At 36.5% G+C, this 16,391-nt stretch overlaps 1 protein-coding gene across 2 annotated transcripts in view; it reads left to right on the forward strand.

Annotated features, from left to right (window-relative positions):
- Positions 1-16,391, forward strand: part of GULP1 (GULP, engulfment adaptor PTB domain containing 1) — a 63,467-nt gene that overhangs the window by 45,810 nt on the left and 1,266 nt on the right. Inside the window, exons 7-8 of one of the 2 annotated variants that reach the window (XM_009995230.1) lie at positions 3,825-3,963; positions 10,509-10,603. In XM_009995230.1, coding sequence (XP_009993532.1) covers positions 3,825-3,963; positions 10,509-10,603 — 234 coding nt within the window. Of the gene's footprint in view, positions 1-821; positions 1,324-3,824; positions 3,964-10,508; positions 10,604-16,391 lie in introns of those variants that run through there. The other variant, XM_009995231.1, reaches the window with a different exon arrangement.

Here is a 16,391-nt window from a genome sequence, read left to right on the forward strand (position 1 = left end):
TCTTTGAAGCTGTTCTCTGGATTTGTTTAGAGACCCAACAATCCTCCCAGTAACAAATCCTCCCAGTAGCAAATCCTCCCAGTAGCAAAGTGTTACTCTGTTCTGCATCCTGTGCTGCTCTTGTAGGGACATGAGGTTTCCTTTGCTTTGCAAAAACGAGTCTCAGCTTTTGAGATACCTTCTGAAAATACTAAGTTCAATTAGTTATTCATCCACAGAAAAAATAGCAAGAGGTGTTACTGTCCATAATGTTTAGATTCTCAAATTCTATAGATGAGGAAATGAAACCAGCCATTTCAGTAGAAGCTGTGAGCTTCTACTTTAAGACAATCTTGGTTAAATAATTGAATTTTCTTTATATGTTGGTGGAATATAAATGGTAGGTGTTTCCTGGTTTGGAGAAAGAAAATTCTGACTTGTGCTTTAACCACCAGAATAACTCTGCTCCCCAGATATGTGCTTACCTGCTAATACACACGTGCAGAGATGAGATACTACTGATACCCCAGAGAATTTAGACATTTGTCCTTGCATCTGACACTCTAATTTTTTGAAAGTTGTCTGTCTAAATTTTGTTTGGTGCAACTATCAAGGAGGAAGTATCTTCATTCCAGTCAATACTGGGCTGCGTCTTATTGTGGTATATTTTTAAATTTTGTTTTAACATATTTTCAAGTTCTGTATCTTTTAACTATAGCACTGAACAGCAAGTTGCTGACAAACTTTTTTAAAGTATGAAATGTCATTTGTTTTTCTTTTTTCCCTGAGCTTACCATGTTCTGTTCCTTAGAATGTTTTCTCTTTCTGTGATTCCTTTTCAGCTGCTGCACATAAAGTGTGATAATGATGAACATATATTTCAAAGACCCTCTACTTTTTTCTGGTGTAACAATGAGGATTCACCTCCTTGTTTAGATATCTCTTCCATTACGCTTACTCCTAGGAGTTCTCCTGACTCCAGACTACCATCTGGATTGTTAATACCACCACCTACAAAAAGTGGTTTTCCAAAGCCAACCAGTGAATACAGCTGCCCGAGACCTCGTGTAATCCTGCTGTGCAAAAGCTTTTTCAGTTTTTTTTTTTTTGCTTTCCTGTGTTCTCTATTGTGTATTAACTTGTATTAAAAATGTGCATTTTGTACAGTGATTAAAGGACAGACCAGATGTGTCTTCAGATTATTAGGGATACTCTTAAAATATAGAATTTGGTCTTATTTCTACATAGCCTTTTCTCTCCCACTCCCAAAACATAAGTTCCCAACATGTTTAAATTAGTTCATTACTTCATTACCTCTGTCTTCTCTTTAAATATTTTGTTGAAGTTCTTTATACTAAGAAGAGTTAACTGTTCTAAAGGTCTAGCTTCAAGGGCACCCACCCCACCCACCATGAATCAGTAGAAAAGCAATCAGACATTAAATACATTTTAGCATACTTTATAAAAACTGTGCAAAATGAAGTTTGCAAATTATTCTTAAATACTAAGTGGGCATATTTCCTGCTTTTTCATAGCAATGTGCTTATACTCTCAGCTTCCATTTGCAAGTAACATTTGGCTGTATTTGACAACCATTGTGGCTTTCTGCATGTGTTCACTAAATGAAAATGCTTCTTGTGCTTGTATGTATTTAAAAGAATTTCCTAAAATAACTAGTTTTTATTAACCCAGTTGTTAAGGGCCAGTATTCAAAGGGCCAATAGCTTCTACAGAATGGCACCTAGACAGGACATGGTAGTGTAAAGTTTGTTTGCTTTTTTTCCTAAAAGAGTAATTTTAGACCAAACATAAATACTGGTTGTTTATTTATCTAGTTTCCAGGTAACCATAAACACTTAGCAAATATGGAGAATCTACATTAGCATTTACTGTCTCCCTAGACATCTGTCAATGCTTATGGGAAATGGAGGTTAATATACAGCAGGGGCCTGTGCTTGAAGCCTGATCCCACCTTCCTGATGCAGGCAAAACTGATCTACACTCAGCATTTTTTGTTTATATGAAGAACAGGATACAAGATTCATTGCATGTTTACTGGGGGTCAAGCACATCCATTGCTCTGCTTTGAGTGGGAGCAGATGACATCCAGTGATCTCCCCAGCTTTAATTATATTGGTTCTCTGGCTATCCACAAAGGCACCAGAAGGTTAATGCAAGGTCCGTGAGCATAGTAATAACAGCCTGTTGAGTCTAAACAGTATGTACTGACATGTTCCCACAACAGATGTTACTTGAAATTGCAATGCTAACTCATGTTGAGATCAGAGTTCTGTTTCAGTAAAAAAAACCTTAAAAATTAGTTATTTTATTAAGTTAATTCATCTGTGGTCTTGCCAGGGACTATCATGACTGAGAATAGAACAACAACAAAAAGATAATGTTAATTGTGTTAACTGTGGATTTATTTTTTTCCTTTATGTGCTTCAGTATACCTAGGTAGAAATATCCAAGGTTTTTGGAGACATTGGATTCCTATAGATCTCCTATAGAACTGTAGATCACTTGTAAACCAAATTTAAAATGTGAACTCAAAACTTGCAAGAAATAGGAAATGTAGAACCTCAGAGTCTAGTTTTCTCTTTAAGCAGTGTGTTCAGTGGAAGCCTGTGGATCAATATCCTTTTCTGCAGCCTCCAGAGAGAATTTGAGGTGGTTCAGGACTACTTATAGACTTGGCATAGAAATCTGCAGCATGTGCTGTCAGAGGGCAGCTCTGGTTGGTCCATCAGAGTCCCTGAAGAAAGAAGCATTCCAAAATAAGGTTTAGATCCTTTAAATGCTCAGGGACCAGCAGTGCTAAAGACTATCCCTTGGCCGGGTGGTTATATTAATGTATTCTGAATTAAAGGATCCATGTGACTAATTTATCTTGTGCTTTAAAATTTTCATGCGAATATGTCAGATTGAATCTTGTTTAAAAGTACTAGGCTTTCCCTGTGCCTGGCTGTGGATGGTCTTTATAATGGAGAGAATGTAGGGGTTTGGTATTGTCTAATAACATTAACATGCTAACTAGTTTTGCATGTATATTTCAGCTTTCCAATCTAAGACTTAATCTATTTCATTAAATGTCTTTAGTGTTCAGTTTACTCTGACTTGACTGTGCCTCCTGTTTGTCCTGAAATAATGGACTGATGGCAGGAGGAATTATTAAAAAAAGAAAAGGCTATAGAATGATAGTAATTGTCAAGTTTGAGGTTTCTTTGCTCGTAATTTTTTTGAATGATTTCAAGTTCCTGGGCCTTACTGAGAAAATTTCTTCTGTTTCACATTCAAGGAGGAGAGTTTTACTTTGGATATTAATACTCAATTAATTGCCTGTTTAGTTCATTCCTTACAAAGGAATACATTTGAAAATTTTATCACATCAGGTTTTTAGTTTGTCAGATAAGTGATCATGTAAGGAAGAACTAGTAAACAAGAAATATCGGAATAGTATCTTTTAATTTTAGCTACTTGTTCTTTTTACTTGGAAGGGTAGCACATTGTTGTTGCAGTATGAGCTTAAGTCGATCTTCTGAACTTACCTGTCTTCATTTGTCTGCAATATAGAACTGCTTGTCATCAGCTTTTTCAGGTTTAACTGTACCAGATGATCTATAAATGGAAAAATTACAATGCTGCTTATGTGTGGGAGAGTATTAGCATGTCTCAGATTCTGAACTGCAAATACCATTTGCTTGGTGTCAGAAGATGTTTTTTGCATGCTGATGGTTATTTTTACTGGTTTTGAAACTGTGGCTCTTATCTGCATGCTGAAGAATTCAGTATTGTGACCTTTTTCATGTGAAATATTGCCCTAATATTTATTGTCCTTATTGTAGGCAGGCAGTGTGACACCTAAATCACCCTCCACTGACATCTTTGATATGGTTCCCTTTTCTCCCATATCCCCTCAGTCATCAACACCTACTCGCAATGGTACACAGCCTCCTCCAGTACCCAGTAGATCTACAGAGATCAGTAAGTTTTTTAACAACTGACCTAATTTTTGCTTACATTACTTTTTTTAGTAAAGCATCTTCAAAGATTTGTGTACATTGTGCATGAAAAGCCAGATGCAGTTTTTGTAAATTACATTCGATAATACCATTTCATTTTTATACCATCTTCCCAAAGTCATTTATGTTGCTGCCAACTTATATTATAAACAAGTTTATTTACTTTCTGAAGCTATTATATGAACAGTTGAAAGGATTTTGGTTGGGGATTTTAACTTGGCTTTTCTTTTACAGTATCTCTTTTGTACATACTTCAAGAAATATTTTTACTTCCTGTTAGTTCTTTGTCAAGCGACAGTTGTAAAATCCAAAGCTGGCATTTCTGGGGAAGAGAGCAGGTGGAGTAAGTATAGTGATTGCAATACAGAAGGGAGAGCTGAAGAAGTACCTAAAAATGTAGACTGTCTTGTAATACTGTTTTTAGTACTACTTTTCACATGGTCTACAGCTTTGTTTTTCATTTATAATTGATGAATCTCTCCAGATCTTTGGACTACTCCTAAGATATTCACAAAATTATGAACACTCACAATTTTGTTTTCCAAAGGCTTGAAAGCAGCTAGGATAAGGTTCCTGGCTTTGCTGGAAATCTTTTGGGAGTCCTTAAAGTACTTTTTCAAGTCTTTGGAAATCCCTTGAGGTAAAGGAGAGTATACAGAAGCAACATTAGACATTGTAGAGGTGTCAGTCTCTGTTTAGTATCTTCTATTTCTTCGGCCTGTTTTAGTATGGGTAAGGAACATTAATGTTGCTGACAACTTATAAAATCACCGTTGAAGAGCTTCTTCTGTTTTTGGGGAATGCTGCTAATATATAGAATTTTCAGTTATGAATGAGAGCTGTGCACAATTATAAAAAGGCATTGTAAAACTTCAGGTAGTATCTTCTCCAGTACCATACCACCTTTCATTCCCATTGCTCAGAATAGCTGTTAGCCTTTAAAGGGAAAGTAGATGTTGAGGGTACTGGTAAAATTAAAAAATCTCTTAAGATTTTTTAATTCATTTAGATTAATTTCTGTGAGTTTTCACAAAGGCAATATTAACAGAATTTAAAACTATTAAGAATAGTCAATATTCACTATTCTTAAGTCACTTAAAGGAATATTAGAATAATCTAATAGAAAATTAGAATAGAACTGTTCTATAAGGAGAATTTGTATGGCTTTATAAAGAACAACAAAAAATAATTCAAAGGCACCACTCCAAGAACTCCTTTTGTGTTTTCAAATTAATTCATCTGAAACTACAGACAATGCCATCAAATCCTTCTCAATGTGCATATCCAGCTAGTAACCTTGTGGGATTCCCCACTCAGTGCTGAGTGGTCTAGAGAATTCCAGCTATGGAGGTTTTGTAATATAGAAAATATTATAAATAAGTTGATGCTTCAGTCATACATGGTGTTTGAAACATATGCACTTGATTCATTTTTATTACATTAAGATGGTGTAGTTCAGAGATGTGGCAGTCAGTGTCTGTCAGTTCTCTGCTGCTTAGTGTGCCATGCTTCAGAGGAAGATTGCAGAAGTACATCACTGTCTTTATGGTTTGATCCCTGCTCTTTCAGTCTACATCACAGTACTTGGTATGTTGAAAATTGCTGCATTCATCAGCTGTTGACACGCTTTGGCATATTTCAAAAACGTTGTTTGAAAGAGGAGTATTTTATAATCAAACAAGGACTTATTGTCTTAGATGAGAAAGTGCAGCTCCCATAAGTATCTCATGCAGGCTGTGTAACACTGTGTTTCTATAAAAAATGTACAATAATACGTTGTATATGGTTTTATTGCCATCAGTACAAGGAAGCTGGCATTTCTTTCTCCAATGCAAGTTAGATGCAACCAAGAGGAGCCAAAGTTTGGTGTCTGCCATTTTCCTGAGGTCTTCTTAACATCTTTTCACGTCCTTATCTCTACTTTGTCACTACACTTTAACATTTTTTTTCCCATCACTTTTAATTAAATGATGACATTATTTTCTTGGGTTTTATCATTTTTATAACTTCTGCCTTTATCACACTCAGTGGTAAACAAGGTGCAAGATAAGGAATCATCATCTATTTGTGAGTGTCAACCTCAGTTGCTCCATTCCTCTGAGGTTCCTCTGCCTGTTTCCTAGGGATGGCATTTGGTCTGCTCAAGCAAAAGGAGATTTTCAAAGGCAAAGTTCATCTTATTTATTGGCCAATTTAACAAGTCAACCAACACTGCAGAGGAAAGACAAGTCCTGTTTGCAGGAAACCAGTAAGAATACCAAATACTTGGGATTCCTCCAATACCAAGTATAATTCGTAGTATAATTGGCACCAAGCTGACAGTTCATCTTTTCATTAAGAGAAATGCCTAGAATTGATTTTTCTTGCCCGTTTTCCATTGGGTAGTTTCCCCAGCAAAAATTAGGGGCTTATAAATTATATGTTTTGCTTTGACTAACACACAGTCCATAGTTGAAGAAACCTGGCATTTTGATACTGGCAGAGTGCAACACAGACATTTTCTCAGAAAGGTGGTTATCTCCAAAGCACTTAAGCTTTAAAAAAGGAAGAAGTTCCTTTAAATTTTGAGTTCTTATTCAGTGTTGTACTGATATGACTTCTCAGTAAATGTCTGCTCACTAGTGGGTAAATCAGTGATAGCAAATACATGGTTTTTACCTGTTTTAAAGATGAAAATTCCCTGATTTTAGGACAGGAAGCTGCAAACTGGACAGATGTGTTGCCTACTTAGGTAGTAATTGCAAAAAAGTGATTCTTACAGAAACAAAAGTCCTTTCCAGAGTTGTATTTCTACTCAAAATGGTGCTGAGAAATACTTATTTTTAACACTGTTTGCAGTAGCCATTGTGCAGGCTAAGCATGAACATTGCAGTCCTGTGCAGTAATTGGTTAAGTGAATGATTGATCAATGCATAATTAGTGTAACCCAAAATGCAGTGTTAAATATCATGCTGCTGCTTCCTCATGGAGTAAGGGATCACAAATGCTCTTGTAAATTATCTGAAAGGACAGAATAATTTATTAATTGTAATGAATTACAGGAGGAGTTGATTTATGCTTCTTGTTGGCACAACACTATTTTAATATCTCAGAAAAGAAATGGAGAGAAACATTCTCTATTGTATTGTTCAATAGTTATTTCACTCAAATATGTCTTAAACAATCCAAGGTCACAACTGGCTGATGTAGACATCTGCTCTAAGGTGGTATCTTTCCAGAGAAGTTTAAAGAGTCTATTGTCAGAATGATGGTGGAGACATTTTTAATGCTGTAGTAATTCCAAAAGAAAAAAAAAATATATTGAGTAGGCTGCAGTTAAGGGCTTTCTGGACTTCACAACCTCAGATTATTCCAAATATTTTCTTGGGTGCTTGTCTTCAGTGTGATTAGTTGATAGTTGTCATCACAGCTTCTCCAAGACATCTGGAGAAAGCATATATCAGCACAACTCTTTGCCTGGATGATAGCTAGGGTAAAGAAGATTGGGATACAAAATGCAGCAGAAAAGACAAATATTTGTAGTTTTGTTTGGTAATTGCTAGTTTTGAGGTTATTACAGAATTGCAGATTGCTACTCTCCCATATTATGCTTCTTGTCCTGGATATCAGATCACAGAAACCAGTATTTATCACGTGTCTATGTCTTCTGTGGTTAGAGTTGCAAAAACATCATCATTTCATGGTTTTGAATTTGTTGGCTGATTTCCTAAGCTGTGAATTTATTTCCATCCTGAAACAAATGGGAAAGGGAAAGGAAATCATATGTGCTGTTTGAAAGGATCATTTTTAAAGGCTTACTGGTTGCTGCATATTGGGGAAAGAAATGCCTGTCTGTGCTACAAATATTTTGAGGAGCGTGCCACGCAAGGTGTTCTTGTTATAGTTAATCTTCATGCAAATACTCTAGCCTGAAATGAAAAATTTCTGTCTTATCTCATCTCAGCAAAAAAGGAAGCCCCCCTGTGAACAGTGGAGTGGGCACTAGCAGATAAGCTTATGGAGTTCCCAGGTGATAGTGCAGCTCTGCAGAAATCAAATTTTAGTATTTGTCCTGTTTCCACATGTTCTTCAGGTTCTGTTCAAAGGAGAAGTACTGATTATGTTATTGAAGTATTTCCTGGAACTCCATCGCTCCCTGACTTTTAGCAGTGCAATCTCTCAAATAGCACAGAGATTTAAAATGCAGAAAAGCAGTTATACTATGGACTTTTTCAGTCACTTTACTAAAAAGGCTAACAATTTATAATAGACATAGTTCCCCAAATAATTTCCCATAGAAACTCAATTAGAAAAAGCTTCTCTGGTTTGAATTTCTTTCTGCACGTTTTATTAGGCTTCGCCACTTACAATAGGATGCAGATAATAGACCTTAATTTTAAGGTCTGCCATGAATAACAATATAAATGAAGTTATCCTTCACCTGAAGGCAAGTGGAATTAAAAACCTTCTGCCATTCTCCTGCTAATGAGCTCAGAGGTAAAAAGAATAAAAGCCCAAGGCATAAATGAGATAATATCCATAACAGTTTACAAAATTCTTGCTTTCGCTTATAATGATAAGTTATATTTCGGTACTAAGAAATGCAGATTTTTACTAAATACATTCCTGGAATGTTTGCTAAGGCTTGGTGTTGAAACTGGTTGCTTTTAGCTGTCAGATCACACTGAAAACTTTTAGCTCCTTTTAAGAGTGAAAAACCTATGGAGAAGAGGGGGAAATTAAAATAGAACAAAACCTACAAAATGAACAAATAGACTTGCAAGGAGCAAAAAGATAATCACTTTCTGCCTAATATAGGTTAGCATGAAACTCAAGGCTGCTACAAATGTGAAGGTTATTTGGTAGGAGCATCAGAGCATATAAGGACACGGGTTATACCGGAATAGACCTGTTATGGCTGTGAAAGAGGCAGATAGTAATCTTTATATTTTATTATCCTAGTTAAAATCTCTTTTGCTTGCAGGTGGTCTGCCTCTGCCAGGAAAGACTAGCTTAGCTTTTTTTTCTTTTTGGCTCAAGTGGCATTTGGAATAAGTCTCTCTGACCTGGGCCATCTTCTGGTCCCATGTGACAGCTTATAGCTTTTTAGCCACAGATTTTGAAATCTGTAATTAATCAAGTCCCTACTGTCTTTATGATAGAAATGAAATCTAGTAGCTGCTATTTGTTTAAAATGCCTGTTGTACTGCTTGCTAGCACATAAATAATTAGATCAAAACCCACGGAGACTGACACACAGAATAAAATGTTGTAGGGCTTAGACAAGTACAGGTCTAAATCTGACTCTGAGGAGGCCAAAATAAAGACAGTTGTTCAGCTATATGCAAGATCTGCAGCATTGACTGATAACACTGCCACACGGAGTTGAGGTCAGGTAACTGTTTATTTCAAAGTTGCTAGTGGACCCTTTTGGTCTCTTGCTTTTAAGGTAACCTGTTTTTGAGGGAGCTAGTATGCTTGCCTGCTTCTTGTTGGATAACCATGGATTTTGGGAGATAGGATTTGGTTTCAGTTTTCTCTTCACTAATGACAAAGCTGTGTTAACTTGGTCTGTAAATTTTTCAATCAATATGGCTGGGTTGGGCTAGCAATGTTATTTTCTCACTGGTTTAGTTCAACCCAATGTGTGATAGAAGAAGTCTGTGTATATGGCACCGTTAAATGCAGAGAGAAAAAAAATCCATTACTGATAAGAAAAGAAACAACAAAAAATCTCCAAAATATTTGGGCTGTAATATGTGAAGACCTAGCACTACCTTGTTGTAGAGAGAAGAAAATGTATTGGAGGTCTTCCTTCTTGTCCAGACAAAAAAGAAACACAGAAAAAGTCTCCTTACCACTAGCATGCATGCTACAGTTGAGAAATGGTGAGAAACTCTATGGTGTTGACAGAGAAATTTGCAATAATGCTACTTGTGGATCCAGATTTAGTGGAAATTTTGGGTAAGTGACCTTTTACGGTTGTTTGCTTTGTTCGTTCTTTCTTGACTTGGTCTTATCAAAGATTTTAAAACCCTGAAAATTAGTTGCAAAAGATGTCCTTAACCAGATGGTAAGAAGAGGCAGGCAGTGGAAACGAAGGCCAGTTTACTTGCAAGGATGTGTTTCTGATATCATGAAAGATGAAATGTGATGAATGATGTCCAGTTGTTCCCACATCATTTATGAAACACCTATACACACTGATTCCAGATTGCAATTCAGTAGGAGATGCCCTTTTCAAATTGGAACTTTTTGTTATCAGATCCCTAAAATTCTTATAGAAGGCACAAACATTAATGAAAGCTAAATAGAGGTTTAAGCAGAAGTTGATGTTCCTGGAAATATATTTGTCAGTAAACTACTCGACTAGCTTTGAGATGTGGAAGTTAAAAGTTGTGGTTAATCAGTTGCATATCTGGACGTGCTTTTATTCAGCTTGTAAGGAGATACAAGCTGGGTTTTTCAAAGAGCTATTGTCATAACCTGTATGTTTTCTCTCAGTGACTCACTTTTCTGTTGTTCCAGAGAGAGACCTTTTTGGAGCAGAACCTTTTGACCCTTTTAGCTGCGGAGCAGGAGATTTCCCTCCAGACATTCAGTCCAAACTAGATGAGATGCAGGTAACTGTTGGGTCTCAGTTATGCAGTTTTCTATAGCTCCATGTATGTTCTTGAAATACACATCTACAGTGTTCTATGATTCTATGACATGATTCTGAATATATATTCCAGACTGCACACAAATACGTAGAGGAAAATCCCACCCATTTCTGACTGTTAATTTTTTAAGTATATGTCACGAGTATTTAATTAGAGATCAAATTTGTCTGCCTTAAGATCCTTGCAATTGTTAGTCCATGGTAGTAATACCTGCACTGATTTAGGGTTTATCAGCAATGTAATCAAAATAGATGCTGCTACCCTTGCTGGGAAGGCACTGAGTGAGCCAAGAGATGAGCCAAGTGAGACAAGAGCCCTACAGAGACACAAATGCTGATACTCTTCAGTTCCAGCAATCACCATCACCTGCCTATATCCTGATCTTTCTCTCAGTCTGATTTTCCACAGCATTGGCACAGGCAAGGCACATGCTTAAGGGGCCATGGCAAGTTTCTGCTGCCCTTGAAAACAGCTGTATTCCCTCTGTCGCTCTGGGACAATTAAACTGTTGAATTGATTCAAGAATTCTGAACTTATGTGTTTTTGTCAGAAGATGTGGGTTGATTCTGAAACACTCAACACTATCTGTTCAGTTATTGACCCAATTTTGAAGCAAATCTAGGAGAAAGCCTGTAAGTTTCGGAATAAATCACTCTCTTCAGTCGGGCTTTCCAAACTACTAGTTCCTTGCCAGCTTGCTTATCTGCACTTTTTCAGCAGCCTGCCAGCAAAACGGAAGGCTGAAAATAGTAAAAACTTGGATTTCCAGGATCCTGGCCCCTCATCATAAAGTGTTATCTGGGCTTCCAGCCCTCTTGTATCTTGAGAGCACACAAAGTCCAGAAGATTGGTTTCCTATTTGTTGTGAAATTTCTTTTCCATGTCAGGTTAGGATGATGCCACTGACAAATGCCACTCACTATTAATTAAGAAATTTAGACTCTTGCTGACCTGTAATCTGGCACGTGTAATTTCAGATAGCAGCTAGAAGCCAAAACTGGCTTCTTTGCAATTTTGGTAAAAATGCTTGTGTTTTGTGAATGTCATATTGTTCTTGCCAAGCCCTTTAGCACAAAAACCCCAAAGCTTTTAGGACCTCACATTGATACTTATCGATGTTGCCATTGTGTGTAGCCTATTATAGGAAATATTATACTGTAGTATCTGTGGATACTACAAAGAATCCTGCGATTGTAGCTAAATGTTGCAAACTTGTTACTGCTGATGTTTTGGCAAAATTTTATATTACTATATAAGGTCGCAAAGTGTTCCCAGCTCATGCAACATCAGTGAATGGAACAACAGAAATCATAAAATGAAGAACTCCTATAATTGCTTTTACTCTCTTGCCTTAAAAAAAGGAAAAAAGAGACAATCAGCCAATAACACAAACCCCAAACCTTAGGTCTTTTCTACATCCTGTTACAAAGAATATTGCTTTGGCTGGGTATTCCCTACTAAACATACATATTTTTTTTCCAGCTTTTCAATCTGCTTTATAAACCAGTCTCACAATTAGAGAGTCTAGTAAACCATCCTTAGCATACCTCAATACATTCATTAAAAATTAATTTGTGAGTTTTTGTGTAGGAACAAAACATACTTATGTATAATCCAATTGAGAACAAGTGTAAAACTGATAGGCTATGAAAAAAAAGTCATCTGACTTTGGCCAAAAGCAAAGTCGTATGCATTTGTTGTACTAGGTGATTGGTGCAAAATATAGTTTGAAACATGTTTTTCCTAATATCTCTTTTGTCTTCCTGTGCTTTCCTGGGTGTCTAGCGTCAGCGATGGTTGGTATATCATATTTTAATCATGGTATTTAAAGCATTTGCATTTGAACTGCGCATGTGTTCATGTCTGGTGTTTTTATTTTTATCATATGTGTGTTCATACATATGCAAATTTTAAGGTTTATATTTTATATATACAATTCTGTAAGTCACTGCCATTTTAATTTGTAGGGGCCTACAGATTTTAAAGTAGGAGTAGCAGATTTTAGTTTTCTTTAGTCTGTCTTATCAACTGCTGATACTAAGCCTTCATTTTCATTGCTGTCTGTCTTGAAAAACCTTGAAATAATTATTTTTAAACTTTCAAAAAGCAAAAGATATCTGTGCTATAGCAAGTCAGTGGTTGTAGAAGGAAGCTGAAATGGGCCTACAGAAAGTAAAACCACAGAACATGTAATATGCTCTTGGGAATTTAACATAAAGAAGCAAGAAAGAAAAATGTAAGCTTTTTTCCTTCTCTGGAATACAAAGGAATCTCTTATCTCACATTGGGGTAGTACAGCCTGAGTTTCAGTAAATATATCTTCCATTAAATATGCATAGGTAAGTTGTTTACAAACACATCTTAACAGTTCACAATATAAACTTGTTCAGAGAGGCTATCAAATGCAATTTATCCTTCACTGAATGGCATGCAAGTTTCCTCAGTGCCTGATAGCAACAGCCTGGTTGGAACAGCTTTATCTTTGCATTCCATATTCTGAATTTAGTGAGATCAGACAAAGATCCCTGACCTCTGGGGGAACATTTTTAAGTTTAAACTTCAGTGAAAATCCAAATTTCACACTTAAGCTCTTTTTATTCCATTTCTCTGTCCAATCTATGATCTTTTTGGAGAACTCAAAATTCAAACATATGCTGTGAGATGTGACTTCTACCTCTCAGGCCTCGCTCTGATGACTATCCAATCTTCTATTTCCCCCCACACTTAGGCTGAAAAGTATTTTCATCATCTCTATTTTGACTGTATCCAGACATTAATAAAATGAATCTGTTTTCCCAGAAATCTTGCAGTGAGGGGAAGTTTCCCTGGATCATGAATCATACCAGCAACAGCTGCGGTAATTTATTAAAATCTCAAGGTAGCTAATATCATAAAGCTTACAGGAGCTGCAAGCCATTCTCCCTGCATGTCCTGAAACAGTCAGTAGGCTCAACATCTTTCCATCTGAAATAAGTTATGCTCATCCCTCTAAATTATCATCACAGAGACATGTAAATTTGTCATTGGTTCATTGGGTTTGAGCTGACTTAAGGTCATTTAGTGAAGTCACATTGAAGTGATAAGTTAGTTAACCTCAGAGCCATAAGGTTGTCCTTGGCAAATTTATCTTCTAATCTAAAATGGAAGTTCTCTGTCTTTTGCTATTGCTGTTTTTAACTGGAATAGCTCACATCTTATTATCATAAATACAAAGCAGTAGGAGTTTTGGAAGTGGGGTTGTTTTCAGGTTACTTTTTTTCCAGTGAAAATAAGCTTTGCTTCTTTAAGAGACCAATCATGTATGTTAGTACAATACCATAATTTTTCTGGGTAACAAATATGTACAGTCCTTGTGTTAAATCATCTTGGAAGTAAGAAAGTTGTGACGCTTTCATCATGGGAATAGGAGGGCAGAAGCAAGGCACAATACATCCCTTCCCGCTTCCCACTCCTCTCCAGTATCAGAGGATGACTGCCTTCTGCACTCCCTGAAAATCAGCACATTTGAGAGATTTTCTGACCAAATGAGTAGTTACTGTTTCCTGAACCTTTAAAGTGGAGGAGGGCATGGCACACGTTTTTTAATAAACAGTGTGTTGTGCTAAGAGCACATGTTACTTGAAGCCAAAATGTCTGAATTTCACAAGACAAAATATTTTTAACGTGTGTTAAAATTCATTATGCATATTTTATATATAGTATGTAATGTGTGCCAAGTGCTGACTATGTATGTAATTTTAAAAGAAAAATATTCTGCCTAACATTAATTGAGTTTATTAGGAAAAATCTTTAAAAAAATAATAATTTACAATCTGCTTGGTCATTCCAAGTGACTTCATTATTATTACAGCTGCAAATTATGGGGCTTGGGGTGGAGAGCCAGAAGGAGGCATGTGCTTTACTATAATACTATAATAATCATACTACAGCTTCAAGTAGGAGCCATGAGACTTGAGAGATGCAAGCAGTTCAGGTGTATCTATAAACTCTATTCCTGAAAACAGGCACAAAGCTGAAAATGTGCTGTATTGATGTGAGAACTGCAGCATAAGATACTTTATTGTAATTAATCAGTTGTGTCTGGATGTAAAGGAGAATCTTCATAAAACCTTGCCTTTCCATGGCTTGTTTGACAACAGCTGATTGTATTTTTTTTTAAAGCCATATATTTGCCAAGGTATGGGTTTGGAAAGTCCAAAAAATTATGTAAGAATTTGGAGTTATTTTGTAGAACTTGAAGGAATAGAGATATCTGTGGTTCATGTGAAGCCCGTGCCTTCCTGATCTTTGGAAACTTTAAGTGCAATCAGTTTGCCAAATAGTCTGCTGGAAAAGGGTGTTGTGATTTTTTTTTTTTTTTCCCCCTTATGTGGGCTGCATTTAATTTAATGGGAATAGAGGTGGAAACAATAGAGCTTTCTTTGGTTTATACTCATGCGCACTTTTCTTCCACTTAAAGATCCATGAACAAAAAAAAATAATTTGGATTTTAGTAACTGTAGTGACTGACCATTGCTGCTAGTGGGGTTTGTGAGACTGAACAGGTGAGCATTGAGGTGTCCCATTCTTGCTGCAGACAGCTGTGGGCACGTGCCATTTTTAAGTACATATGTTATGTTAACACTGCAGTTCCTGGCACTGTAGTTACAGGTTTTACTTCCTTCTCAATTCTGCCTGTCACAGAAGCTGGGTTCTCGGGTATGTAACTGCAAACAGGCTGGCAACCACATCACTATTTTTATTTAGAATAAACAGTAGTTCATAATGATAATAAAATTAAAAGGCTTTTTAAATAATTACGTTATGTAAAGTGCAGCAATCTCTTGATTGACATTGATCACATTGCAAATATGTAGAAATGTGATTATTATTTTTTTTAAATGCAAAATATCACAGCTTAACAGAGGAGGAGGATTGACCAGGGCCAGGGGAAGTAGTCTGGAGTGAAGTTGCAGAAGGAAAGGTCAAACAGACTACTGTTCTTCAAGAAAGTAGTTATAGTTCAAAGTAAAGTCCTATCAAACCCAGGTTAAATGTTAAGTGACAAAATATCTGTTTGTATGGAATAAAACAAAAATTGAAACCCCTCAAATGATCAACATAGTAGCAGTGAGATGTGTGTGGTTCCAAAATGCATGATCTGATTTTTCAGATACAGTTTGCGTGAAATATCTTTTGCATTGAGTGCTCTTGCTGTTAGCTCTCAGAAAAATATTGAAGGGAAAAAAGAATTAAGTCAAATATAGCAGACAGTCTTGGCCAGCACCATGTCACCCAGGGAAGGCAAACTTGGGGGGCTCAGTTGGAGAAAGTTGACATCCCTGTAGTGCTGCTGGCTCATCACCTCAGTGTACAGCCACATGTTGGATCCTTCAGGTTTCACTTGCAACATATCCGGTTGTTTAGTAACCATTGCCAGGAAGTTTATACTGTGAGGATTAAATATTCATAAGGTTTTAAAATTCTAGACTGTGGTTTACATTTGTTTGAAATTAAACTGGTTTGACTTGGGATTTGTTTTCTAAAAGCTAAAGGTATCCTCTTGAGGTACTGCTAGGCATGATGAGAAAAGGCTTGAGTTTATTTCTAATCCAAGTAGTGATTGCCTTACAAAAAGATTAATTTTGTTTACAAAATGTTTGCTTCATTAAAGCACATTTTATTGATTTCATAGCATACAATCAGCTTTCTCTAAGTGAACTGTGTGTTAAGACAACACTGAACTGAATGTTGTGGCAGGGGGCACCGG

This window comes from Chaetura pelagica, unplaced genomic scaffold (assembly GCF_000747805.2).
Source record: "Chaetura pelagica isolate M959 unplaced genomic scaffold, ChaPel_1.0 scaffold33, whole genome shotgun sequence".
Lineage (NCBI taxonomy): Eukaryota > Metazoa > Chordata > Aves > Apodiformes > Apodidae > Chaetura > Chaetura pelagica.